This window comes from Lachancea thermotolerans, assembly GCF_000142805.1.
Source record: "Lachancea thermotolerans CBS 6340 chromosome E complete sequence".
NCBI classification, from domain to species: domain Eukaryota; kingdom Fungi; phylum Ascomycota; class Saccharomycetes; order Saccharomycetales; family Saccharomycetaceae; genus Lachancea; species Lachancea thermotolerans.
This window is the reverse complement of record NC_013081.1, coordinates 1,451,190-1,478,053: the sequence shown is the minus strand read 5'-3', so window position 1 is coordinate 1,478,053 and position 26,864 is coordinate 1,451,190. Positions and strand designations below refer to the sequence as shown.

The 26,864-nt window shown below is 43.9% G+C and overlaps 15 protein-coding genes across 15 annotated transcripts; 8 read left to right on the top strand and 7 right to left on the bottom strand.

The window, feature by feature from the left end:
• Positions 1–293: 293 nt before the first annotated feature.
• On the top strand, positions 294–944 carry FIT3 (Fit3p; the record flags this gene model as incomplete). Its single annotated transcript, XM_002554159.1, has 1 exon — positions 294–944. One exon carries the CDS (start codon positions 294–296, stop codon positions 942–944), a length of 651 nt encoding a protein of 216 aa, XP_002554205.1.
• A 1,009-nt stretch (positions 945–1,953) lies between these two features.
• FIT2 (Fit2p) lies at positions 1,954–2,430 on the top strand (the record flags this gene model as incomplete). The annotated part of the gene is made up of 1 exon (XM_002554158.1): positions 1,954–2,430. One exon carries the CDS (start codon positions 1,954–1,956, stop codon positions 2,428–2,430), a length of 477 nt encoding a protein of 158 aa, XP_002554204.1.
• Positions 2,431–3,636: 1,206 nt separating this feature from the next.
• Positions 3,637–5,331, top strand: KLTH0E16610g (arylsulfatase; the record flags this gene model as incomplete). Its single annotated transcript, XM_002554157.1, has 1 exon — positions 3,637–5,331. The coding sequence occupies one exon, from the start codon at positions 3,637–3,639 to the stop codon at positions 5,329–5,331; it is 1,695 nt and encodes a 564-aa protein (XP_002554203.1).
• Positions 5,332–6,026: 695 nt separating this feature from the next.
• On the top strand, positions 6,027–7,640 carry KLTH0E16588g (KLTH0E16588p; the record flags this gene model as incomplete). The annotated part of the gene is made up of 1 exon (XM_002554156.1): positions 6,027–7,640. One exon carries the CDS (start codon positions 6,027–6,029, stop codon positions 7,638–7,640), a length of 1,614 nt encoding a protein of 537 aa, XP_002554202.1.
• Positions 7,641–8,125: 485 nt separating this feature from the next.
• Positions 8,126–9,271, bottom strand: KLTH0E16566g (putative cystathionine beta-lyase; the record flags this gene model as incomplete). The annotated part of the gene is made up of 1 exon (XM_002554155.1): positions 8,126–9,271. One exon carries the CDS (start codon positions 9,269–9,271, stop codon positions 8,126–8,128), a length of 1,146 nt encoding a protein of 381 aa, XP_002554201.1.
• A 2,179-nt stretch (positions 9,272–11,450) lies between these two features.
• Positions 11,451–12,653, bottom strand: YHB1 (flavohemoglobin; the record flags this gene model as incomplete). The annotated part of the gene is made up of 1 exon (XM_002554154.1): positions 11,451–12,653. One exon carries the CDS (start codon positions 12,651–12,653, stop codon positions 11,451–11,453), a length of 1,203 nt encoding a protein of 400 aa, XP_002554200.1.
• Positions 12,654–13,345: 692 nt separating this feature from the next.
• KLTH0E16522g (uncharacterized protein) lies at positions 13,346–14,398 on the bottom strand (the record flags this gene model as incomplete). The annotated part of the gene is made up of 1 exon (XM_002554153.1): positions 13,346–14,398. The coding sequence occupies one exon, from the start codon at positions 14,396–14,398 to the stop codon at positions 13,346–13,348; it is 1,053 nt and encodes a 350-aa protein (XP_002554199.1).
• Positions 14,399–14,708: 310 nt separating this feature from the next.
• On the bottom strand, positions 14,709–17,210 carry ARG81 (Arg81p; the record flags this gene model as incomplete). Its single annotated transcript, XM_002554152.1, has 1 exon — positions 14,709–17,210. The coding sequence occupies one exon, from the start codon at positions 17,208–17,210 to the stop codon at positions 14,709–14,711; it is 2,502 nt and encodes an 833-aa protein (XP_002554198.1).
• A 109-nt stretch (positions 17,211–17,319) lies between these two features.
• Positions 17,320–17,796, top strand: TAF13 (Taf13p; the record flags this gene model as incomplete). The annotated part of the gene is made up of 1 exon (XM_002554151.1): positions 17,320–17,796. The coding sequence occupies one exon, from the start codon at positions 17,320–17,322 to the stop codon at positions 17,794–17,796; it is 477 nt and encodes a 158-aa protein (XP_002554197.1).
• Positions 17,797–17,948: 152 nt separating this feature from the next.
• Positions 17,949–19,640, bottom strand: ERO1 (ER oxidoreductin; the record flags this gene model as incomplete). The annotated part of the gene is made up of 1 exon (XM_002554150.1): positions 17,949–19,640. The coding sequence occupies one exon, from the start codon at positions 19,638–19,640 to the stop codon at positions 17,949–17,951; it is 1,692 nt and encodes a 563-aa protein (XP_002554196.1).
• A 166-nt stretch (positions 19,641–19,806) lies between these two features.
• VPS9 (guanine nucleotide exchange factor VPS9) lies at positions 19,807–21,114 on the bottom strand (the record flags this gene model as incomplete). Its single annotated transcript, XM_002554149.1, has 1 exon — positions 19,807–21,114. The coding sequence occupies one exon, from the start codon at positions 21,112–21,114 to the stop codon at positions 19,807–19,809; it is 1,308 nt and encodes a 435-aa protein (XP_002554195.1).
• A 94-nt stretch (positions 21,115–21,208) lies between these two features.
• Positions 21,209–22,756, top strand: KLTH0E16412g (putative asparagine synthase; the record flags this gene model as incomplete). The annotated part of the gene is made up of 1 exon (XM_002554148.1): positions 21,209–22,756. The coding sequence occupies one exon, from the start codon at positions 21,209–21,211 to the stop codon at positions 22,754–22,756; it is 1,548 nt and encodes a 515-aa protein (XP_002554194.1).
• Positions 22,757–22,764: 8 nt separating this feature from the next.
• On the bottom strand, positions 22,765–23,379 carry RAD10 (DNA repair protein RAD10; the record flags this gene model as incomplete). Its single annotated transcript, XM_002554147.1, has 1 exon — positions 22,765–23,379. The coding sequence occupies one exon, from the start codon at positions 23,377–23,379 to the stop codon at positions 22,765–22,767; it is 615 nt and encodes a 204-aa protein (XP_002554193.1).
• A 95-nt stretch (positions 23,380–23,474) lies between these two features.
• GIM5 (Gim5p) lies at positions 23,475–24,019 on the top strand (the record flags this gene model as incomplete). Its single annotated transcript, XM_002554146.1, has 2 exons — positions 23,475–23,490; positions 23,562–24,019. 2 exons carry the CDS (start codon positions 23,475–23,477, stop codon positions 24,017–24,019), a joined length of 474 nt encoding a protein of 157 aa, XP_002554192.1.
• A 132-nt stretch (positions 24,020–24,151) lies between these two features.
• On the top strand, positions 24,152–26,794 carry UTP14 (Utp14p; the record flags this gene model as incomplete). Its single annotated transcript, XM_002554145.1, has 1 exon — positions 24,152–26,794. One exon carries the CDS (start codon positions 24,152–24,154, stop codon positions 26,792–26,794), a length of 2,643 nt encoding a protein of 880 aa, XP_002554191.1.
• Between the last annotated feature and the right edge of the window lie 70 nt (positions 26,795–26,864).

The window sequence follows — 26,864 nt, the reverse complement described above, 5'->3', positions numbered from 1 at the left end:
ACCTTTTATTACGCCTGGAGGTTGTTGTGGCATCATTCTGGGTGTCATATGGGTCATCTTTGAACAACTTTCGAGCCTACATGCCCAGGAACATTTACCTGCATATTAGTTGCCTTCTGCTTATGTAAGTGGGGTAAACAGAGTAACTCATGCACCCCGTCTCGGAGAGCACTGTGCACCCTCGAAAAGAGGTATAAAATACAGAACAGCAAAGACGGTTGATAGTGCTTTCTGATAAAGGGAAACCAGTATTCAAAGTTTAATCGCTCGCTTACAAACTACTACTGCAAAATATGAAGACCCCATCTGTTCTCGTTGCCGCTGCCCTTGCTTCTGCTGTCATTGCTGACAGCGGTAGTTCGATCACTACCACTATCACTGCTACCAAGAACGGTCACGTCTACACCAAGACCGTGACCCAGGATGCTACTTTCGTGTGGGGTGGTGAAGACAGCTACGCTGCTTCGACCTCTGCTGCTGTCTCTTCCGAGGCCAGCTCTTCTGCTGCTCCTTCTTCTACTTCCGAGGCCAGCTCTTCCGCTGCTCCTTCTTCTACTTCCGAGGCCAGCTCTTCGGTTGCGACTTCTGAGGCGGCCTCCAGCTCCGCTGACGTCGACACTGGAAGCGGTAGCTCGATCACCACCACTATCACTGCTACCAAGAACGGTCACGTCTACACCAAGACCGTGACCCAGGATGCTACTTTTGTGTGGACTGGTGAGGGCAGCTACGCCGCCTCTTCGACCAGCACCTCTGCTGCTCCATCTTCCTCTGACTCCGCTGTCAGCCAGACTACTGTGACCTCTTCCACTGTTGCTTCATCTTCAACTGAAGCCTCCTCCTCCTCCTCCTCTGCTACCATAAGCTCTTACACTGGTGGTGCCGCCGGTGTCACCGTTGGTACTGGTATGCTTGGTGCTGCCGTTGCTGCTTTGTTGATCTAAGCGGTTAAATTTCTAATGGACTTATACTTCTAAATAGATGAGTATGGTCTTATGCTAATTCGATACCTTGCCTAAATGCCGTATGGAGTACGGGAATTAAATTTAGTACAATAAGTATGTTTATCGTTCGTTGATTTAACAATTTTTACCTTTTAACGAGAGCGTTGACTACCTCTGACTCTTCCTCACAGATTTAGGCTGGGGTGATTGCTTCAGCTCCAAGTTACTATCTTAGTGTGACAGCTTCCCTCGAATGTCCGATCGACACTGGACTACTTTACTGTCGCTGAAATTTTTAACCTCCAGCGACAGTATCAGCGCGATATTCGTAAGGCCAAGATCCCTTTCAACTGGGAACATTCTCAGCAGCATAGGCACCGGCACATCCGAAGAGTTCCTTTGGTCCGGACCAATGTCAGCTCCCTTCAGTGGTTGCTCTGTAAACCCTTGTGTGAATTTGAACTGCACCCTGAAGTGTCAGTACGACATATGCATATTCCTGTGATAGAGACACAATTGATGACATAAAATCCTCTTCGTGTAAATTGATTGATGCACTCGTCTCGCTGTCTTGATGTCAGGCGACCGACATGCACCTGCATGCAGGTGCACTTAAATGAAATTGTCACTTGTTTAAGTAATCAGGGCTTAAGTGACAGGCCTAATTGCACCCCTAGATCCCGGAACCAGCCGTTGTCGGAGCGGGATCTCGGCGATTTGGGAACGAAAGCCAATAGGCTCTTGCCATTAACGGATGTCGGAAGACTCGAGACTTTGCCTTTGCAGCTCCTCAGGCAAAAGTTGACATAAGAAATTATGTCAGGCATACAGTCCCAGGAGGAGAAATGGGTGTGCTTAAGCAAGTTGGTTCCGATTAGGAAACTGGCTCGAGCATCCTCACTATGTTTGCAAAAGCTGAAGTTAGCGCGAGAATCTATATAAAGCAAAGCAGCTGGTGGACATGAGCTAGAACATTCTCGAAATATCTTCATAAAGTAACAAAATCGTAATGAAGTTCTCGTCCACTGTTCTAGCCGCTAGCGTTATCGGTGCTTCCGCTGTTTCTGCTGCCACCAGTGTTATGACTACCAAAACTATCACAGCCACTAATGGCAGCAATGTGTACACCAAGGTTGTTACCGACACCGCTGACCCAATCATTAGCCAGAGCACCACTAGAACTGTGACAGTCAAAAACAGTGATGCCACTTACACTAAAGTCGTCACAGAGGGTCCAGACACCACTTCTTTGAGCAGTACCACCAAGACCATCACAGCTACCAACCAAAGCGGCTCTTACACCAAAACTGTTACCGCCGCCGTAACCTCATCAACTTCGGACTCCTCTTCTAGCTCTTCTTCATCTTCGAGCTCGGCCTCTTCCGCCTCTTCTTCTTCTTCCTCTACGGGAGCCGCCGAAGGAATTATGAGCAACATGAACTTAGGGGGCGCTCTCTTCGTCGCTCTCGCGTCTTGTATGCTCTAAATTATATATCAATTTTCTAAATAAAAGCCCTGTTAAAAGAATATTATTTTGAATAAACATCTTTATGAATATACCTGGCTGAAAGCGTGTTATAGAGTCCCAACCTTAGTGTACAGAGACTGAATGAATTTTGTTAGCCTGTTTCTCCTGATAATATATCAGAGGGCTTCACAGCTGATTTTTTACAAAGAATCACCAACTTGCTTAACTTTTAACCTAGAGATAAAAATAAAAAAATTACTGGCTAACAAAATTTTCATATACGTCTTTCTTCAGAGCTATGCTCGGATCTGCAAATCTTAGAGAGAGCAGAAGGCTTTATTGGAATGCTAATGTAAGCTTCCTGGGCTCCCAGTGAATTTTGCCTCTACTATCACTATAGACGCATGCGTCACTTAGGGTCAAAGGTCCTTGACTTTTTACAAATAACCCATAGAAATGTCCAACTTCAAAGGAACTTTGCAGAATTTGAACCGAGCGGGTAATATTGCCACACCAAGTCATGCCCACTTTCAAGGGCAATATGCCGCTAAATTTGCTGCGGAACAAAAAACGGTCAAAAAAACCTTGCTGAAAACAAAGGCCACGATTACAAATACTATTCAGCCTTTGTTCGTTCTGTGTGTATTGAACAGCATCTGTATGCACTGCATCGGAATGAAAATAGCATGTCAGAAGCGCTTCCACATGTCAGCATGTATGTCACGTGACTGTGGTGTTCAAACGCCTCAAACGACGTCCAAAGAATGGAAAAATGGTTTCACCTGATTCAGGGCTTGTAGTTATCCATGCAGGCGTGGAACCCTATGTTCTGTGTTTTTCAGGAGGTAGTAGCCTACTAATTCTGTAACTCGTCTCATATGTCGAATTTTTAGCCCTTACGTTCCCTATAAGAAATTGAAACCAGCTATTGTGCCAAGCGGGATGAAGTACCAATTTTGAAATTTGCACAACAAACGCTCTCTGCAATTTGTCAAGGTGGTGCCTGCTGTGACTTCAAAACACCAAAAAGCAGACAGCCCAACTGCCCAGAATGACGTGCCTTCGCACGCAGCAGAGACACAGTGACTTGCAGTGTAGCTTGAGTCAAATCCGCAATCAAGACCCATGGGAACAAAAGGTGCGCAGGGGTGCTGGAAACGTATATGTAGGCGGGAACTCCCTTCCAGACACTGTTGTTAATCTTAAAAGAATTCGCCTTCCAAAATGCCCTCAAGAAAGCCGAACTTCCTCGTTATTGTGGCCGATGATCTAGGTTTCACCGATATTGGTTGCTTTGGAGGAGAGATTGAAACACCGAACCTCGACAGGCTTGGGCGCGATGGCTTGAGATTTGCGGGCTTTCATACCGCTTCAGCTTGTTCGCCAACGCGATCAATGCTACTCTCGGGAACTGATAATCACTTGGCGGGACTTGGTCAGATGGCAGAGTATGCAAGAGGCTTTCCAGAGAAGTTCGAAGGAAAACCAGGTTACGAGGGGTATCTGAACTTTAGAGTGGCCGCTTTAAGCGAAATTCTCACTCCTGAGTACTACACTTTGATTTCAGGTAAATGGCACCTGGGCCTCGATGAACCATATTGGCCAGATAAAAGGGGCTTCGAAAAGAGCTTCACCTTACTTCCAGGAGCCGGGAACCATTATAAGTTTGAAACGTCAGAGAAGCACTTCATGCCTTTCCTTTATCAGGAAAATGGCCGCCGGGTGAATGTCGACAAGGAGCTCCCAGAAGACTTTTATAGTACCAAATATTTTACGGATAAATTTCTTGAGTATTTGGACGACAAAGAGCAGCGAAAAGACAGGCCGTTTTTAGGGTTCCTAACCTATACCGCGCCTCACTGGCCCTTACAAGCACCTCAAAATACAATAAAGAAATACAGAGGCGTTTATAGCAAGGGCCCCTTAGCTCTAAGAAACGACCGGTTAAGACATGCGGAAAGGGAAGGAATAATCGAGAAAGGAGTTGTGCCACATTTGGTGGAAACAAAGCAGGACAAAGTTTGGGACGAGCTAGACGATGAAGCCAAAGAGTACGCATCTCGTGTCATGGAGACATATGCTGCAATGGTGGACGAACTTGATAAAAATGTGGGCCGCGTTCTTAAGAGACTTGAAGAGACCAGTGAGCTCGAAAACACTGTGGTTTTGTTTATGTCTGACAATGGAGCAGAGGGAATGCTTTTGGAAGCTCTTCCCTTCAATGGTAAGTTGTTCGGGGACAAGATATCCTCTAAATATAATAACCGGTTTGATAATATTGGCAACAAGGATAGTTTTGTTTACTACGGAGATCTGTGGGCCCAGGCAGCAACCGCACCCAGACACATGTATAAGATGTGGGCAACCGAAGGCGGTATAAACTGCCCTTTAATCCTGAACTACCCTCCTCTTAACAAACAACAGAAAAAAGAAGGTGTTGTTTCTGAATTCACCACTGTAATGGATATTCTACCAACAATATTAGATCTAGCGAAGATCCAGCACCCAGGCCACATATTTCAAGGAAGAAATGTGCATATACCCAGAGGGAAAACATGGATGCCATATCTCGAAAAGGCCTCTGACTATGTTCATGACGAAAACACAGTAACTGGATGGGAGCTTTTTGGGCAACGTGCGATTAGAAAAGGCTCGTTCAAAGCGGTCTATATTCCAGAACCATTGGGGACTGGAAAGTGGCAACTATTCGATTTATCTAAGGATTTGGGCGAGACAACTGACGTAAGTACCGGATTTCCTGAAAAACTAAGTGATCTTGTTGGATACTGGTCCGTTTATGTTGCCGAAACAGGACTGGTTGAGATAAATGAATACCCCGAAGGAACAGAATACTGCAGAACTATTGTGGAGGGCAACAGTTCACAGGAAATAGAAAGTGTTACCCAGAGTGCTGTGTAAAAAGTACCACAGCTCCAAGGTGCATGATTTTTATGTTATTTGACAGAGTCTTCGAGCTTCGCTAAAGCAATTTGTTTGCTCAAAAATACAGCCACATTTGTGAGCCAATCGGTCACAACAGTTATGTTACAGTAGTCCCCCGTATTACTGTTGTTCTTACGTATTTTGATAGCTTATATAATGTCGAAGCAAATCCACTAGTTTGTATAAATGTCCTTATTAATTCTATTCCATGAAAAAACTAGCACGTAGCATAACCAGCTGACAATCGTTCTTTCCGTTTTTGAGCCAGCTGATAAAAGGATGTCATCATTGCTTGAAGTGGCCCAACGCCGAGAACTGTGGCTCCACGCTTTCATCATTAACAACTACAGAACTCCGTGGTAACTAAGAGCGACCGAGCAGAAAAAACGCCGTACCTCGAAAAACAAGATCGAGGATCAGGCATCAGAAGGGGTGAAATAGGTAACACTTTACAACCTTGAAGCCACAAGTATTATTCCGCACCTTTATGATCTATATCACGCAAGCGATATCTTAGCCGCTTCTCTAACTTGATTGTTGATAACGAGACAAAAAGAGGACTTCGAACAGCTTAAAACGGGTGATGTTTGCTGACTCTTCCGGAACTTTGGAAGAAGCGAAGCTCCGCAAGCAAAATTATTGCGACTATCTGGGGCATAAATCTATCAAAGATGAATGATGAAGTGGGTGGAGCCGACTGCGCTGCTGTGAAAGATAAAAATGCTTATAATGCAACAGAATGCGATACAGATAATGAAAAGGAGCTCCACAATGCTGCACCATGGGATGAACGTGCTATATCAAATAACTCAGATGTTGACATTGCAAAAAAGTTGGCGCTTGACGCTGCTGATGTCCTACTTACCCCAGAGGAGGATAAAAAGCTCGTAAGAAAAATTGACCTTAACATGTTTCCTTTGATGTGCTTACTATATGCAGTACAGTATATGGATAAAGCAAGCAGCAGTAACGCAGCTATCATGGGTCTCAGAACCGACTTGAAGATGAAGGGGAACCAATATTCGTGGGTAGGATCATCCTTTTATTTTGGGTATTTGCTTGGACTTTTTACCTTACCTCCACTGCTTCAGAAGTCGAATCATTTCATGAAATTACTTTGCCTCATTATTATATCATGGGGCCTCGTTTTAGCGTTACATGCTGCCCCGACAGTAAATTACGCTTCTTTCATATTTTTGAGGTGTTTGCTAGGGTTCCTCGAGAGCGCAATAACTCCAGCGTTTACCATTATTACTTCTCAATACTGGAAAACGGAAGAACATTTTCTTCGCGTCTGTTTGTGGTTCGGTTTCAATGGCTTGGGCGGCATATGGGGTTCTGCAATGGCATATGGCTTGTACGATCACAAAGACTCTTATTCAATACCCGCCTGGAGACTGGTATTTTTAGTGACAGGCTGCATTACAATTTTTGTCGGATTTTTAATGATAGTGCACCTGCCAGATTCTCCAGAAAAGGCATGGTTCCTCAGTAACCACGAGAAAATATTATTAGTCAAAAGAATTCAAGGAAATCAGCAAGGATTCGGAAACCACAGGATAAAGAAATATCAGATAGCTGAAGCGTTTAAAGACGTGAGAACATGGCTATACTTTTTATATTCCGTTGCGTCTCAAATTCCAAATGGTGGATTGGGTAACTTCCAAACAATCTTGTTTCATGGAGAATTCAAATTCTCGACCAAAAAGACACTTTTGATTTCATTAGGGACAAACGCTGTCGAATGGGTTGGGTGTCCACTGTTTGGTTGGCTGAGTTATAGGTGCTACAAGAGAAATACAAATTTTTTGAACAGCAGATTGTGTTGGGCGTTTATTTCCATTACCTTGGTCTTTACTGGGGTGTGCATGCTCGCGTTCGCTGACAAAAGCAAAAATAGCAAAATGGCTGGCCTTTTTCTTTACCAACTTGCTCCTGTCGCATTCATTTGTATCTTATCAAGCATATCTTCAAACACTCTAGGATTCACCAAAAAATGGACAGTGTCTTCAATTAATTTGGTTGCCTACGCTGCTGCTAATATAGCAGGCCCACACACATTTATCGATTCTCAAGCGCCTGATTACAATGGCGCAAAAATTGCAATTGTTGTGTGCTATGCAGCTGCACTTGTCATAATTGCAACTCTTTACCTTGTGAACTTGAGAGAAAACAGGAAAAGGGACACATATCAGGACATTGGCAAGAAAAGTGGTGACAAACTAGATGCCGGTTTTAATGATCTTACCGACTTCGAAAATCTTGAGTTTAGATATGCTTTGTAGCATACATTAAGCAAGGTTTTGAATCACATCTGAAAAAACGTCTTCCAAAAATGTTATAAAAGCCAAACTGCCACTTTCGCTAACAAAAATAAATGACCACTTTCCCTAATCGTATTTACATTTAAAAAGTTACAGGGAGATATGGCCAATAATTATAGCAAAAAATTGTCAGTAATCATGCGCTCATCGAATATTGCGTGACTGGGAGAGGTGGAGAGCATCGCACGGGGCGAGCTTTGCACTCTTAAAACTTGTTAGCGAATTTGAGGTATATGGTGTTCTTAAACAAAAAGTTTTCATGTTATTTCGTCCCAGGTCCCGTTCCTTCTGAAACCAAGCTGGGCGGTAAAAAGATCACACCTCCTACGTTGACTACCATTCGGAGAGCGGCTTTAGTTACAAGCATTGCCCAACTTGTAGAGTTTTTTTAAAATCATGTAATTTGAAGTCCCTATAGAGAGGAACGGTACCTACCATTTGGGTAGCTACCAAGTCAGATCTCCCTTTTCTATTTTTTCAAGAGTACCTGCAAGATCTTCAATCAAATCTTCTGCATTCTCTAGACCGACTGAAACCCTGATTAGGTTACGGTTTGCAAAAGGATCGCTCATAGCCCTCCATTCTATGAGGGATTCAGCACCTCCTAAGGATGTCGCATGTTGAAAAAGGACCGTGTTTTTCACGAGTAATTTACATTGTTCTTGTGAAAACAGTAAAAGGGAAAACACAGGGCCATATCCGCCAGGCAGCTGTTTCTTCACGAATTCTTCTTTCTGAAGACTGGCGTGGCGAATATCCTTTACCACAGAGTTATATCTGTCCTTATGAGAAGCAAGATACTCCACAAGACGGGTACAATTACTGGACTGCTTTAAAACCCTGATCTCCATTGTTCTCAAGGACCTCAGCAAAAGATAGCTTTCAAGGCTGGCAGGGATCGTTCCTAGATATGTCCTATCGTTTCTCAACTGCTGAGCAACTTTCTCATCACGAACGCTTACGATGCCACTAAGAAGGTCTGAATGTCCACCAAAGTACTTAGTACCAGAGTGCATCACGATGTCAGCCCCAAATTCCCAGGTGTTTCTGAGAGGAGGAGGGGCAAGAGTCGAATCAACCAACATTAAGGCTCCTGCCCGGTGGATTTTTTCGGCGAATTCATCGAGATTCACTACCTCGCCGTATGGATTTCCAGGGTCCTCTAAGTGTACTAGGTCCCCGGACTGGCATTTATCCTCGAGATTCTCAAGGGGCAAAATTTCCATACCACTAATCCTTGAGATGATTTTAGCCACAGCCTCACAGCCGTGATAGCAATGCGGCTGAAAGAGCCTTTTTGGATTGACGTGGATCAAGATCGCGTGGTAAGCTGCGAGTCCCGACGCATAAACAACTGTTGGCCCATCAAGAATCTCTGTAAGAACAACTTCTAAACGATCAGCATTCGGGTGCCCGAGTCTGGAGTATATCATCGGGCTATCTGAAGTGTGTGTCCCCGTAGAGATAGTAGCAGGCTCGAGATGCTCATCGTCGTAGCGGAAGGTGGTAGAAACATTAATAGGAGGCGCCACATCGCTAACTCGGTTCAGACGATCATCGCCATGAATAGTTGCAGTTGAAGAGAATGGCATTCTTGCAAGAAGTCAAGCGACTCCTCCAGTAGTCTTCTGCGTATACTTCTCTTTTATATGGTCAACCCACTACAGTGACTTCGAAGGGAAGTAATCACGAGACTTTGGGTGAATGAGACAGTTGGTCGATTGAATGCATGAAGCCCGAACGGGAACCTAGAGCCTTGAATCTTAGCTTGAAACCGCTAGTTCACAGGGCCGGTTAGAATAAGCAGCTTGCATTTGCAAGCACGCGATGCCACAGTTGTGCTTCCTTGTTGAGCTATTTTTTTTAGGAAAGAGTTCTCTCGGCTTCTCCGCACCTCGAAAATTAAGTGCTCTTCACATTTACAGAAAGTCAGTGGAAACACGCCTCGCTAGAAACATGGGTATTTACGCAAGTCTAGTAATTGGATTGAATCCATATATTGGGTTTAACAACTGTTGACATATTAGCATTTTTCAATAAATTTGGTCATAATATAGATACTACCTCGGATAAAATTCCACCTCTCAGCAACGGACGTTCAACCAATCTTCCCGAAAGCGAAGCCATTTCAATCTCTAAAACGTGAGCATTTTTTTCAAAATTTAGCCATCAAATTGTAAATAAAAGACGTACATTGAATTAAAAAGGGCTTGTGCTAACCGGCCGAGTTTAAGGTTAGGACATGTATCAACGGGCCCAGAAAACCCCGCTTTCTCGAATATGATTAGCAACAGAACAATATTTCACCAGAAAGCGCTATGGAAGAAGGCTCCTATATTTTTATACAGACATTCCCGTATCATATAGGGTGTAATATTGTTAAAGCGATTACTTGACTTCCTAGCTAACAACGAAAGCGCCCTTATTGCATTAGTTACAGACTCCTGGCTAGCTTTTCACGCGCGAAATGCTTAGCACCCTGACACTGTGAACTATAATGCTTATTGAGCTTAGGCGAACTATTTTTAGGCATTAAAAGCTGAGGTGTGCAAAGTTGGATGTAGAACTGAGCAGTTCTCGCTCAAAAAACTCATTTAGTGCAGATAGGTGGATCTGAGTTCAACGACTTTTGCTTGCTGTTTGCGAGGGTTCACATTCAGTTCTACAAGGTGTGCCGCGCGAGCCGCAGATATATATTGGTCGTGCCCGCATAATTGGGCCCGCGATCTAGCTACCGCAAGTCACATCAAATGGTGCCTCCATTATGTGTGAACATTTTAGGGGCATGTGCGCATTGAGGCACCGTTAAGCAAAGCACGGTGAGAAACAGCGAGATTTCTGAATTAATCAAGGGAAGGCATCCAGCTTTTCCTAAACCCCCCTGTGACTTCAATCCATCCATCGTACCTAGGATAATGACGAGTGGCATGAACTCGAGACAGCAACGCGCTGGAACTGCCACCGGATGGCAAACACCATGTAGGTCTCTTCCTACAGATACCGGTTCCCTCAAGAGCCCCTGCTAACATCGTGACACAAGATTTTTTGTTATTCCGTGACTTAAGCTTCAAGTCGGTAGGGCCTTTATGTTACCCTTCGATTTTGCTGGGAGAACTTATATTCTTTGAATGATCGTGAAGTTCGTATTTAGTTCTTGAGTTCAAATCATGCAGGAACACTCTAGGCCAGAACGTTTGTAGCATCTTAGATAATCGGGCGTTTAAATTTTAAAGCTGCGTAAAAGGCCTGGGAGGGTCTTGGTGGAAATGATGCTTCTATCCCATGTGCATCTCTAATTGAGCGCTAGTGGATTTCTTATTCGAACTCCGTGACATAGAAGTATTTGTTCAGCTTATGAAGCAGCATTTTGTCATACACATGGCAGTTCGAGAAGCAAACCAATGTTAACCATGTTCGATCACTCGCTACCAGCGGGACTCGAATACGTTTAATAGAGCAAAGGGATATGTCTGAAAGCTTGAATAATCGCGAGGTCATCTCGTTGTCCAATGTTAGAAATTCTTTAGAAGACCGCAGCAGGAGATGTCCTCTCATCGTTGCCCTTGTCCTCAGTTCAGGATAATCTACTAAGTTCGTTAACGTTTCACAATGCCACTATTAATCAATGATCTGAACGACATGTTTAATTCCCCAAGGAAGTTTCATCTCAGCCTATCCAAAGTATTGTCATAAATAATATATTTGTTTCTTTTTACAAGAGTTTTACTGTCACAGGCGGCAGTCACTATAAATGTGTGATGGGGTCCCTTATCAGCAGTTGCTCGAGAGCTCAGTAGCCATTTTTGGACCAAATGGCTCGTAATGAATCCTCTCATCTTTGTACTCGAGCTTCTTGAGCATTTTGATCATTCCTGACATGAACTGGGAAGAACCGCACACGTATATGTCTGAGTGGCTAGGCAGCTTTTCAGAAAGATATCCGGTATCTATACGAGGCATTGTTTCGGTGTGAACGGAATGAACAGTAACATTGCCGCACTTTTTTAGCAGATCTTCAACACGCGAAGCAAAAGGCTGACTATCCCGGTTAAATGCGGACTGAATCCAAACAATAGGCCTTGAGGGGTTAGCTTCAATCTGTTCTTCTAACATGGATACCAAAGGAGTGACTCCAATTCCCGCACTCAAGAGCACGAGCGGAATCTCGTTTTGCTTCGTCAAGTTGCTATCTAGTGCAAAGTCCCCAGCTGGTGCGCTTAAATATATCACGTCTCCCTCTTTGATGCTGTCATGAAGGTAAGTCGAAACTAGGCCAGAATGAACTCCATCGTGCTCGCGCTTCACCGCAAATTTTAGGCCTTTGGCTGCTGAAGAGGAGCATATGGAGTAGTGGCGCAGAGCATCGTATTTGTTGTTTTCATTGGTTGGGTGCGTCTTGGCTGTTACGTATTGGCCAGGCACAAAGGAAGTATTTGAGAGATCAATGCCTGAGGCTTCGGATGGTACGACCCTAAACTCAACAACTTCAGTAGCAACATTTCTTCTTTCGGCAACCTTGAATGGCTTCCAGCCGCTCCAGGCTGCCTTTCGATACAGATCGGCTTCCACGTCAATAAAAATTTGAGCAATAGCGCCGTAAGCTTCTGCCCAAGCGTTAATGATGTCTTCAGTGGCAGCATCTCCTAAGACCTCTTTAATAGCTCCTAGCAAATGTTTGCCAACAATAGGATAGTGTTCCGGTAACACTTGCAACGCACGATGCTTGTGGCCAATTTCCACAACATAAGGCGCAAGTGCTTCAAGATTATCGATATGCTTTGCCGCCGCCAACACAGTTGTCGCCAGAGCGGTGGGTTGCAGGCCTCTTGATTGATTGGTTTTGTTGAATATGTTCAAGAGTTCTTTGTGTTCCGATAGCATATTCCGGTAGAAAACCGTCGTGATTGTTGTGCCATGTTGTTCTAGGACTGGCACTGTGGCCTTAACAATATTGCGCGTCTGTTCGGAAAGCATTTGATAGGAGAAAAATCTAGGTTTCAATAAAAAAAGGTTTATCGGCCTGAGGTTCGACGGCAAATTCAAGATCTGCACTTCAAATTAATACCCTTCTTTGAGCAGCGGACCACATCACACCACCGTACCATTGTTGCGGAAGATGCGACCGCTATAATGCCCTCTTTCAAGGGAAACTGAACCGTTTCTTTTTTTAGAACAGTTAAATCGACGGGCTTCAAAAAGATGCCATTTCCGGCTCACGCTGACTAATGGCGAAGCTGAATATACAACAGAGTCACTTTTATGCATCTTAGCTCATGAACACAATCCTATACACCACAAAGAGGAGTTTCCAAATTTCACTGCTGGACTGAATGGTACTACAGAAAAACCCGTTGAAACACGTATATGTGTGTCTCGAGATTTTTATTTGAGCTCTCAGTCAATATCGATTGTACAACAATTTAGCGCTAAAAATACACATTTTTACGCATTGTTCACATCGTTTATGAGAAAATCCGTATAACTTTAGCCTTTATGAACTTGCTTCTTGGCTCTGTATCACAAGGCTTCGCTATTGGTAACCTTTTTCTATTTAGGTTTTTACATGTTTAATTATTCCGCGTCATATTCATAATCACAAAACATAGTTTTTGTCCATATTGGTAAACATTATTGTAGGAAACAACGTCGTATACAAGATTTTAGATTCAAGGCTGCTCGACGACCACGCTGTCTCCATCCTTAGCAGAAGAGTCCAAAAACGCAGCAACGCAAGCCAAGTGATGGAACGCAACTCGGGGCGAGCCTCTGATTACTCGTTTTTCTTTTTTCAGAATTGACTCGCGAAAGTTCAGGAATTCCTCTTGAATGCCGCCTGATGGGTGCTCGTCAATCTCAATCGTATTTTCCTTTGCGTTCGCTTCTGCCGAGTCGCCAACTGTGACCTTAATCACAGGCTTCTTTTTGTCCGACAAGTCAAGTGTTGCGGCACCATTAAGCCCATACACCTTGAAGTACACGGACTTCTTGCACGACCCGAACGCAGAGCCGTAGGTAAAGGTTCCAATAACGTCGGAGTCTCTAAGCTTTACAGTCGAGAACACGACATCGTCTGTACCGGATTGCTTACGAACCTGTTTGGTCAGCGCGCTCACCGATTCAACCTCCCCCAAAACTTCGGTGAGCAAAGCCAATTGGTGAACGCCGCCGTCAGAAAGGAATCCACCAATATGTTCAGGGTTCTGCCTCCAGGATGTTGAAAGGTATTTGTTTTCCTTCACAAAAGGCCCCGTAGAGTTGTAAGTGAATGCTGTGATTGGCCCGATCTCTGCTAACTGCTCCTTTAGCGCGCTGGCAGCATTCATGAACAGCCAATTCTCAGCGATTCCAATAGGAAGGGTCGTGGCATCTGACATTTCAACGATTTTTCTTGCCTGAGCCATTGTCGCGGCGATCGGCTTTTCCAAAATGACTGGTTTCCTGGCAGCAATGCACTTCTCCACAGTCTCTGCATTGAATTGTGCTGGAAGCAGTGCATCAATAGCAGAGATTGACTCATCTTTCAGCATATCGTCCAGATTGTCGAAAACTTTTTCTTTCTCAATTCCTGCATCTTCCGCGAACGCTTCCGCTTTACTTTTAGTCCTGTTGAAAGCAGCTACCACCTTGAACTCATTGGGCAGTTGCTGATAGGCAGGTAAATGCGAATCTCTCGCGAAAATCCCTGTTCCAACTATTCCCACGTTCAATACTGAATCCATTTTGTATTAATCACAAAGTGGCTATGTAATGTGGCTGAAAGGTTATTCCCCGCAAAACCAACTTTCTTTCCCCTTTTATACAACGTCTCGAGCTGAAACGTCCCTCGAAAAACCGGAATTGTCCCTTTCAGTGCAAGGCACGTGATCTCGGTAAATTAAAGCAAATTGTTAGCACACTTCGAAATTTTATCCCTGAACTACACAACGTTTCGTGTTGAGTTCACGAGCTACTAATAACTGGGTTGCTTATCCTTTATATTGTAGGTTCTATTTCCGTAATTAACTTACTTCTATACACGGGCTTCCTTGCTTAGGAAAGCATCAAATTCATTTCCCAGTCTCTGTAAACGTCGAACCAGTTGTCACAATGTTCCCCATTCATACGCCTTCTCCATACTTCAAACATGATTTGCCTCGCACCCCAATAGGAACCCATTCCCGAATTTGCTAGTTTCGCAGCCCACTCCTTAAATTTCAACTGCAAGCCGGTGTCAATGGCTGCACAACCCGCTATAAATCCTTGCCAAATAAGTGGGACAATCTTGACACCTTTGTCGTGTATCAGAGCTGCGAGTTTATCAAGGTGATCCAAGACTTTCCCCACGTTGTTTTGAACCCCCTTGTGCCCTTGGCCTCGAACCATCGTATGATGGTAAATAATCAAGCCCTCGTAAAAGCTAATGGTATGGTGATAAACCCCCTCAACGGTATCGTTCAAGAAATCTCTGGTATCCGGTTTAAAAAAATTCCATTCAGATTTCCAACCCATGAGTTTCTTCTCGAATGTAGTACAAAGCACATAGTAAGATGAAGGGATATCGAGCTTGCGCATCCTATAGTACTCTCGATGTCTGGCGAGTCTTACACAGTCAGAAAAGAGTAGGATGATAGAGTTCGGTAGGCCGTAAAGCGCATCTGTACTTAAAAAGTCGTTGTTTGCTGCTGTGCTTGATGGGTAGTAGTAGGTTTGGCTTGCAATGTTCGTGAAAATTGGTGTGCTACCGCTTCCTCCCCCGTGCTTCACAAATTCAATGCGAATTTTCCCGTTGACTTCGTCTAATGATTCTTTAAACTCGCCCATTTCTTCTTGATCACCTCTGTTAAGCTCCTCTTCCAAGTTTTCGGACTGGCTCTTTCCGAGAACAATTTCCTTTTCCTGCACTTTATCCAGGGCCGTGCTGTCCTGTATTAATTTCAGGAATGAAAAAATCCTATGAAGAGATCTGGCTTTGCCGGATATCTTGGGCCTCGTTTTCATTCTCTCTTCCACCAAGTTTTCGCAGAGCATCAGGTGGTATTGACAATCTGCCATAGTGCCCCAGACAACATCTATGGAATTCATAGACAGGATTGCCGTTAAGATGTCCTTGTATCGCTCTTGTTTAGCAGTGGATTCGAGACAAATTTTCAGAAAATCAGAGGCTTGGCCCCTGAGTTCAATCCCAAGTTGAACGTAGTATCTCATTTCGGGGGAGTTCCTAGGAAATTTACTTTGTAGGTTGAAGCATGAAACTGCTAAAATTGCATTTAAGAGTGAGTTTCGAGAATTAGATGTGTACCCGACGCCAGCAAGATCACCTAAAGCCCGAGATGCGCGTGGGAAATAGATAGTCCGCCAAGGATTAGTTGGTAGAGCCACAACTGTCATAAGGTCGACTACGTTCTGCAAATAGTAATTAAGCAGGAATCTAGTCAACCCATGAACTTTGAGACCTGTAGTGGGAAGTGTGAGTAAAGGATTACTATTATTGGGGACGTTGAATATCCTAGGTTCTGGAACCTCAGATTCAACAACCTCTAGTACTTCCTTAGGCATGTGACCTTCGGGGCCGGAGGAATCGACTAATATTATGTTTTGGAGAGGCACGATTGTACGTGGAGTGCTCTGATGATCTGTGGGAACTGAATTGGACCTATGTGTGCGAAGAAGATCGGGACCCCTATGAAATAACAGCTTATAAATTTGAGAGAAATCAGCTCCATTAACAGAACCGGTCTGCTGGCTATTATGTCGCTGTTTGTCCTGACTTTCTTGAACTGAAGGACCTTCTGAACGTGGTGCTGAGGTATTTGATGATTCGCTGGTAGCTGGCAAGGAAGTGCTAAAATTCTTGGGCCGATCGAAAAGGCTATCCATGGGAATTCCCTGTATTGCCGATGCAGACAGCAAGGCATCGTCTCGGAGTTCATTAGCAATCCATTCATTTCCGTTGAAATTCATTGAGAGGTCGAAATCAAATAAATTTGCAATGTTTTGTGCGGAGTGCAGCTCTGTATCATCTCCCATATTAGAACTTGTGACTCCTGAAACCTCCGACCGAATTTTGGGAGAACGCGATTGCTGGTCTTGCTTCCGTCGTTTCTTGCGCCGTGGAACGTGTTTGGTTTTGACTTTGTCCGTGCCGCGAAAGACACCAAACTTCTTTATAATCCAAGTCTTATTGTCGGCTATTTTGTCTAATGAAGGAGAGTGAAGTTCTGATAGCTCGTCGTCCATGTCTTCGTAGAACTCATATTCATCTTTGTAAGTCACGAATCCAACATTACGCCTCTGTGATTGTGGTTCATCTGCACATGCCGAGCTTGAAGTGTTTGGATCAACTTGGCCGAAGTTATCGAATCTGATTGGTTGTGACCATCGCAGCTTTATGTCGTACCCGCCGCACTCAAGCCCTGATTTATCACAACGCTGGCAGGTTGGTTTGCCTAAGTCACACTTAACTTTCCTAGAACGACATGTCCAGCACCCTGTGAAGGTTTTGACCCTGCGAACCTCCTTTGCTTTCCCGCCTGCAGAGCTCTGTCGCTTCATCAGAGTCTTGATCTTTGCTTCAGTTCTGGCGATGAGGCTGTACTTAAATTATAATCAAAAATTTCTAGCACTGCAACGAATTACCTGAAGGAATCCATCAAAACATAACATGTCGAGAAGACTTAAAAAGGCACATCTGTTTAGCAAAGATGTGGCAGCATTGATGTACGCTTATGGGGATGCACCGCAGCCTCTTCCAGAGTCTGTTCAATGTGTTGATGAGCTGGTGTCTGCATATCTAGTTGACATATGTATGTCCGCGTACAAGACTGCACAAACCGTTCATAGAAACAAAATAAAAGTCGAGGATTTCAAGTTTGTTCTACGGAATGACGCGGTCAAGTTAGGAAGAGCTAACGAGCTTATTAAGCTAAATAAGATCATCACAGAATCTAAAAAGTTATTCAACAGCTCCGAGGGGAAGTCGCTAAAAAGAGGGAGGAATGGAGAAGCTCGCTTTCACGACGATGATGCAAATGATGAAGCAGAGGATACACAGGGCAATTTGCCTCAGGATAATGAGAAAAGCAGGAAGCAGAAAGAGCCCGCTCGCAAAAAAAAGAAGAAGGGGAACGCTGGCGATTAGTATTCGCGAATCGCGTCGAAATGGAATTGTGCTTGGATGGGGATATCCCCACCTAAATTACAAGTACTTAGATAAGTTATGCATTCTTTTGTTTATAAGTTAAAAACAGAAAAGGGCCAAAACGTAAAACAGATTATTTGTGAAGTTCTCCACTAATTTATATTGAGCTGGTAAGTATTTGAATTATTTTCAACTTCATTGACATAGTTTGGAACTCCCACGAAATTGTTCCATGCTCTACTGAGTTTGAACAAAGCCATCCTCGCAAGCGTTCTTGGCAAGTTCAAGTAACTTTTTCCAAGGAAAATAAACGCTTCTTTGACATTATTAATTTCAGTATGCCAGGCCCCCCCGAGAGTGTTCTTGCTCGCTTTCTTGGTGACCTTCTTCGTCGGAAGCTTCAAGTCTTGAAACTTAGCTTCAGGAGTTTCTGTCTTCGTAATACTGCTGGTTGCGGTCACATCCTGTGTATTAGGCTCTTCGGAAGAATTGCTTATGAGCGATGAGCTTAGTGACTTCCCAGCGTTGCCAAGAATTTTGAAGAAATTGTTGCTCTTGAAAAGTGACAATATTCTGCCCCCAGTGCTCTGGACCTTTTCATTGTACATTTTTTCAAAATTGTTAATGGATTCGATACTTTTAGAAAGCCTATCAAACGTGTTGAATAGTGCGATGAGTTCATACTTTGTTAGTTTGTCCACAACATTTTGTCTGGCAGCTTCATCCTCGGAATCAATTTCGAAAAGTATCTTTAGGCCGGTAGCGTAGCCAGTGGTCTGCACCTTTCCCCACAATCTACACCTGTCGCAGTGTACACAGTCCATTATGGTAGTAACGTTCTTGAAGCGAGTTCTAAAATCGTCCTTCAAACTTGAGCTTATCTGGTCTTGGAATAACAGATTTTCATTGAAGATTTTAGAATCCAAATTGGACACCACGCTCTCGATCATTGACTTTACGTCTTCATGATACGCATTGCAGAAGTCTAAGTGTGCAAGGTATGGTTGAATCTTCCAAAGAGCTTTAGCAACTACTGCGTAGTTGAAGTAAATGTTTGCAACACGATCAGGGAAATTGCCAACTCTTGCCATGAACAAATCTAGGTTAGGACCCCATTTTGCAGTTTCAGTATTCAGATAATCATTGGACAAATGCGTTCCAATGGAGGCGTGGAGACCCGATACAAGTCTGTAGAAAGCGTCTTTCGCCAGACATTGATCTTCATGATCGGATGAAAAGCAGTTTTCTCTATAGATGCTTGACCATATTTGTGAAGACTGATCTCCTCCATATCCGGTGAACCTTTCTGGATTAGCAGTCAGGTCAACAAGTACAGACTCGTTGTTGTGGAAGTCACCGACATCGCAGTAGTTAAAGTCTGGCTGGTCAACGATACCATTTCGAGCTTTATCACAAAGCTGGTCCAAAAACGCACACTCATCGTCCTTCGAGCCATCGACTTCGACACTTTCGTCAGCAAGTCCCCCAAGGACCTCAGGTTGCCAGTATTCCGGTAGCTTCTCCCAGTCTTCGATGACATCAACGGCGCATGCTCTGTTTACGCAATACCCGTTGTTATCGTTCCAAAAGGGGCACTGTTTGTACAGGTTCAGTTTGAAGTATTTGAAAAAGTCACTGTGCACCAGCGACAAAAGATCAGGCCGTATTTTTGCATTGATTTCGTTGATTTCTTTGAAAGTCACATCACAAGTTGACCCGATGACTTCGTCTTTGTTTATCTTGCAAAAGTTTGTTGAATCGTGAACAGCAGTTTGCTCTATGGAACTTTCAGCTGACACCTTGCCGCTGATTAAAGCGGTTCCTACCAGTGAAATAAACCTCATTTGGTCCAAGAGGGTTGATTTAGTAGACCTGAGATTTTCGCTAAGCTTTATCGTTCACGCTCTTATATAGCGCCACTGGAGTCTGTAATTATTAATTCTTCGGACAGGCTGGCGATTCTGTCAATTCGATAACTTTCTTAGATAATCATTAGTTACGCCTTTCAGGTTAGGAAGAAAGCGTTAATAACACGTCTACACAAGCTCCTATGCGATACTTTTTAGCGATTGAAATGTCTCGTATCAGCTCTTGGTCCATGTCTGGGAACATAGCGTGGAGTTCGCGCAATACTCTTGCGTGTTCTTTTTCCTCCATTTCTTGCGCAAGCCTCGTTATGTCATCATGGCCCTCCACGTCCTCTTGAGCATCATGGCCTTGAGGGGAAGCTGGAGCCGGTGAGAAGAGTTCCGCAAACTTGGAAAGCACGATATTCGTTGCACCGTCCAGCGGTTTGAGAATGTAATCGCTCGGAGACGGCCCGTATGGTTCGCGTGGAATACTAGCGTTTTTGTGAGGGTCGCTAGGCTGCCTGCTCTCGCGCTCCTTTCTTAAGGCATCCTGGTTTGCATGGTACTTGCTTTCAAAATCTTGCTGGTTTCCGATGTGCAACGACTCCACCTGCATGTTTGCTACAAAGCCTGCCGCCCCTTGAAGGCTGCTTAGGTAGTAGGAGCTCTCGCCACGCAGAAAGCCTGGATATCTGAACCTCTCGATATAGTTAACATTTGAGATGAGAGACTCAACATTGCTCTTCAAAATTGCATATATCAAGAGCGGTATGAAAGCGTCAGCACCATCTCTTTCTAACTTCAAGTGTTTTAAAAAGCCAAAGATAACTCGGCAAGCATTCAGTGCACATACCATTTTATCTCTCGGCGCTTTGTAGCCATTCATTCGGCCTAGCTCCTTGGCGGATAGCTGTGTAAATGTCTCAAGCTTGGAGGATATTTTGTCGTTGATCTCAAGATGTTGAGGATCAATAAATCTGAACTCTTCTCTCTTGTCTGCGAGCATTGCGTCATGGTCTAAGTCAAGTTTGTGGCCCTTGTCGAGCACGTTTAACTGGGACTTTAGGCAAGGAGAAAAGCACTTATGGTAAAGCTTTCCCATTATAAGCTTTTCCATACCTTCCTTGGCATTCAGTAGATTTGCTGCGTCCAATGACTTGAATGGTTCATAGAGGGTTAGCTTATCGAAAACAAATACCTTGAAGTCATTCACGAGTTTTCTCTGTTCTTCGCTTGTCCAGAGTTCTCTTTTTGTTACGAAGTTGTTAAGGAACGATCTTGTATACCTCACAATGGGGTCCGCCCTTGGGTCCTTCATCAGCTTTACAAAAGCTTGAAAATCGTAAAATGGCTCTTCATCGTCATTCTGACTGGGGAAATCTTCAGATTTGATCTTCTTGATGTCTGCAGGCTCCGTAACCAACGCGCTTTGGGACTTTGGTGACTCTTGCCTGTCCTCCATTTGCATTGTCAGCTCTCTTTAGTAGGTCATGAAGAACAAAATTTCAAAATCTGTAATTTCTGGCGGTTGAGGAAGATACGCGTATAAGCGACAACACCAGATGTGTGGGATTCTTCTTCACTGCCATGGCTGTTCTAAAATCGAAAAGGATATCTTTCAAGAAATACATGAAGCAAATATAGCTCGAGGAGATTACATGAGTTATTTGACACCTCCTGAAGAGTTGAGCAACTTGATTCCCTATATCGTTGACCGCGGACCTAACTACGCTTCACTGAAAACGTCCAAAGATGATAACATGACGTGGTTTACTTCCGTACTCTCGCTAAGAGAGCCGTTTACAAAGCAATGTATCGAAGTGGAGGATAGGTTTGTTTTGCAATATAATGGAGAGATTTACAATAGTTCCATCTCGCACAACGATACCCAATACATCGCAGAAATGCTACTTAATGCTAAAGACATACCGAGTGTAATCAGAACGCTTTCAGGCGAGTTCGCATACACTATATATGATAAACTAACCGGGGAAGTCTTCTTTGGTCGGGACCCGATAGGAAGGCGGAGTTTAAGCTTCAAGTTGGACACCGGTGACTCAAAGATTTGCATTTCTAGCGTCAGCGGTAAAATTGAAGGTTTTCAAGATTGCCAGGCCGGCGTAATTTACGTCTTTCAAAAGAACACAGGTGAGCTGAAATCAAACCTTAGAATAAACAGCGAACGTTTCGCTGTGTCGAACAAAGTGGACCACGACTTATCACAAATAGTCGAGCAATCTTGTAAGCTTTACGAGCACATCTCGGCCGCTGTAAGAAAAAGAGTAACAACAATACACCCAATGCACACGGAGAACAGACCCATCTCAATTCTTTTTTCAGGTGGGCTAGATTGTTCGGTTATAACATCTTTAATTTGCCAGCAAATTTTGGATTTAGGGGGGAATATTGTCCTAGAGCTTCTCAACGTTGGATTCGAGAATCCCAGGACTGGGCTTAGTCCGTCGCAGGTTCCTGACAGGATTCTCGGCCAACGGTCTGCTTCAATTTTGAGGGCTCTTTACCCACAAGTCCAGATTATGTTTGTAGAAGTCGACGTTCCTTACTCAGAATTTTTGAAGTATAAAGCGCATATCATGAATATGATATACCCAAAACAGACCGAAATGGACTTATCAATTGCAGCAGCCTTTTATTTCGCTTCTAGGGGAGAAGGCTTCGTTAATGAGCCTTCGGGCACAAGAATCTCTTACAAAAGAAAGGGGCTTGTGTTATTCAGTGGTTTAGGTGCTGACGAATTGTATGGCGGCTACCATAAATTTTCAAAAAGAGCAAATGAAGAATTGGTGCCTGAACTTGAAGTTCAAATTAACAACATCTATGACAGGAACTTGAATCGTGATGACAAGGTGATATCTTCCAACGGAGTTGAGATTAGGTACCCTTTTTTGGACGACCAAGTTGTAGCATTTTCCACTCAGCTTCCCATCAACTACAAAGTCAACAAGATGATTCTGAGAAAAGTTGCAAGTCAAAATCTGAATTTATCCAGTATTAGCGAGGAGCCAAAGAGGGCAATTCAGTTCGGGGCCAAAAGTGCTAAGATGACGAAGAATGGCAACAAGCAAGGTACCGATTTGGTTGTTGCGTGATCAGCACATCACTTGTTCATGAAAATAATGTATTTGGCGGCTTGCTCGAAATTGAAGGCTAGCAGCAAAGCGAAACCATTGAACATACAAGCTTTGTTGAGATCTTTCAAAATGTTCTCGGAATTTTCCACATCCACTACGCAAATTAGGATATTGTTTTTATTTTTGACGAGGGGCTGGATCTTCTTTGAGATATATTCCGGGTGTAGCTTATGATACTTTAGAGAAAGAAATATAATGTTGCGCCCCTGTACACAATAGTCGTAGTAGACCTTGTTTCCGCCTGTAGAGGAAACGTACCGCCAGTTAGTGTTTGCCATGCTGCTTAAAAGGGGGTTTCCTCTCTGCGAGGAACTTACCAAGACAGTTTTGCCCTGAGCTGAAGCGTTGCCCCACTTTCTCTTGCGGTCTTCGACTTCCGATGGCTCGTTGCGGTTAAAGTCCTGCTTCCTTTGGTTAAAAGCGTTAATTATCAGTTCCCTTTTTTGAGTTTCCCTAACCTCTGGGGGTTTCCTTTCAGCCTGGGGCTGAACTTGCACATCTTTGGCTTGAGCTTTGCCTTCCCTCAGCCGTTGGACCCCAGCAAGGATGCTCTCGAAGGAGGTCGTGGCACCTTCGCTCATACTGATACAGGTTTTCTTCTTGTGCTTGAATTTGTCTTATATCAAAAACCAATTCTTTTTCGATAATCGTCAATGTTAAAGAACCATCGATCAAAATGTCGACTCAAAAAAGTATGTACATTACTCCATCACCACTCGTCTGACATGGAGCCTTGAAATATTAACCAAATTAAAACTTGCAGTCGATCTTACGAAGCTTAACCCCGAGCAGCTTGCAGTTGTGAAAAGACAGTTTGATCAAGAGCTTCAACATTTTACTCAATCGCTTCAGGCTCTTAATGTGGCACGGACTAAGTTCAAAGAGTGCAAGGACGACATTGAGTCTGTCTCCAAGCTAAACAATGAAGACCAGGCTATTCTTGTTCCTCTCTCCGGCTCTCTGTACGTGAAGGGTAAAGTCAAGGACAACAAGAAATTTCTTGTGGACGTCGGGACAGGATACTACGTCGAGAAGAGTGACAAAGACGCTCTCGAGTTCTACGAAAAGAAAATCACAAAGCTCAATAAAGAGTCTGTCCAAATACAGGCCATTATCAAAGAAAAGAGTCAATCCTCCATGGCAATCGAAGGCCATATAAGACAAGCCGCTATTAAGCTTCATGAACAAAATGCAGCTCAACAGTCCCAGAGCGCCCAGTAGTTTCTTGTATAAGCTAGCCTCCATAAAGAATAATCTGTTCAAGATACCAGAACCTATGAATGAATCACGTGCGCTTATGCGGCGAGCGCTGGCCCATAAGAAAATTTTAGCCATGAGATGAGATGAGATGAGATGAGATGTGAAAGACCCACCAATCTAAAAGAGGACAGTCAGAAACTGATGAGCCGCAAGTCGAAAACTAAGTCCTCTAAAAAGAGAGCCCAGAACGCTCTGGAAATTGCCGCCAAAGAGCTAGGTGATTCAAGCGAAGAGGAGGTGGGGTTTTCTAATGATCTTCGCCGCAATGGTACGATAGTGAACCCTCACAAGACCGCTTCTGATGATGAAGAAGAAGAGATTGAAGACGAAGAGATTGACTCTGATGAGGCGCTCGGATCTGACGATGAATTTGATGTCATGAGCTCTAAGTTTTCTCAAACTATCAGGGACAAAAGAAAGACTACAGGTGGTTCAGGAAGTCAAGATGAAGATGAAGAAGCAGGCTACACGTCCATTGATGAAGATGAGCTCATGCCTCTGTCTGCTGTCTGGGATATGGATGATAGCTCCGAGCGTGTGGGAAAGTCTGTTAAAATCGATCAGGAACTCAAACTTGACGATGATGACGTTTCGTCCAACAGTGAGGAGTCTGACGACGAGGACGAAGATGAGGAAGAGGAGGAAGAGGAAGAAGAGGAAGAAGAAAACCCATTTGATGAAGTTTCTGATGATGAAGATATCGAGCTTAACAACGTCGCCGCGAATCTCAAGAAAGGCTCCGAAAAAGCCTTATATCGTAAGCTAGAAAGTTCGATGGTTGGTGAAGAGAACGAATACGCCCTTCCGGCATTTTCTTCTGAAAGCAGGAAGTTAAACCTGGCCGATATGATGAATGCCGTTGACGATAAAGAGGCAATCGAGAAAGCTGCTTTAATGAAAGGAAAAAATGAAGCTCTAAATGTGCCCCTCCCACAACGCATTCAACAGAGACATGACCGTAAGGCCGCTTATGAGATCTCTAAAGAAGAAGTTAACAAATGGAGAGATGTCGTCCAACAAAACAGGCAGGCGGAGCATTTGTCGTTCCCCATAAACCCCGCGGTTCAGCACAACGATGCATCGATGTTCACTCGGTCTACAAACTCTCCAGAAACGGAGCTTGAAAAACAAGTTGACTCTCTGCTGGCAAACAGCAACATAAGCAATCCTCAGAAAGAGTCCACATTTGAAGAGATTGCAACCGCTAAGATGTCCCCAGAAGAGGCCAAGAAAAGAACAGCAGAGCTCCGCTTGATGAGGGAGCTTATGTTTAGAGAGGAAAGAAAAGCCAAAAGGATAAAGAAGATCAAATCAAAAGCTTACCGTCGCATAAAGAAGAAGGAGATGCTAAGAAACAAGGAATTGATAGAGGAATCAGATGAAGAAGACAGAGAAGATCGCGATACAGCTCGTGCACGCGAGAGAATGACTTTGAAGCACAAAACGACTTCTAAGTGGGCTAGAGACATGGTAAAGCATGGCATGACTAAAGACAAGGAAACTAGAGAAGAAATGGAGGAGATGCTAAGGCAAGGCGAGCGCCTGCGGTCCAAGATTGTTGGTCATGAATCTGGAAGCGAAGAAGATAGCGGTATCAGCGATATTGAGCAGGATGATAACACTAGATCTAACGAAGAGGAATCGGAGCTTCGAGCAAAACTTGGGAAAAGTGGTGTTATGAACATGGCTTTCATGAAACATGCCGAGGCTAGACACGCCGAAATCAACAAGGAGAGGATAGCTGAATTACGCTCTTTAGAAACTGGTGAAGACAACACAGAATTTGAAAAGCTTGATAACAACGCCTCAACCGGTGCGAATATAACCATTAATGCTGGCCGCAGAATATACACACCTGGCACGGAGGAAAGCAAAGGTCAGCTTTCAGACATTGAGAAATCAATCAAAGAAGATCTCGAAGACGACAAGTCCACGTCTCTTGCCGGCCGCCTGTCAAAAGGTGGAAAGAAAAATGGCAGCAAGAAAAAAGCGGATTCTGCAAAAACTGCACAAACGAACAGACAAGCGGATGACTTTAACCCATGGCTCGACGGAGGCGATGACAAGCATGTGAAAAAATCAAATAAAGTGACAGTCATCGACGAGAACAGTTCAAAACTTGTCAAGAGCGCCAACAAAATAGCGAAGCAGAAGGCTAAGCTAGAGTCCAAGTCGAAAGGCCAGAACGCGAAGGAGGAGGGTGTTTTGCTTGATGTTGACAGTTCTAACAAGTTGCAGATTGTTGACCCTCGTTCTCAAGGTGACGAGGATGTTGATGGCTTTATCTTCAAGCAGCAAGATATCATTGCAGAGGCTTTTGCCGGAGATGACGTTGTTGACAAGTTTGAGCAAGAAAAAAAGCGGGTGGCGATTGACGAAGATGACAAGGTTGAAGACGTCACCTTGCCTGGATGGGGTGATTGGGCCGGCGCTGGGTCGGCACCAAATAAGAGAAGGAAATTGAAAAAGGTGAAAGGGACAGTCCAGAAAGACAAGAGAAAAGATAAAAATTTGAAGAATGTCATTATCAATGAGAAAGTGAACAAGAAGAACTTGAAATATCAATCATCGGCTGTTCCTTTCCCATTTGAAAGTAGAGAACAGTATGAGAGATCCCTTAGAATGCCTCTAGGTCAAGAATGGACGTCTAGGACAGCCCATCAGCGCATGATCAAGCCCAGAATCTTAACAAAGCCTGGAACTGTGATTGATCCTCTGAAAGCCCCCTTTAAGTGAGAAGTGAAATGATATTTTGCATGAGAACAGTGCATTAGCTGTTCTTCCATCGATTCTTAATTGGTACTTA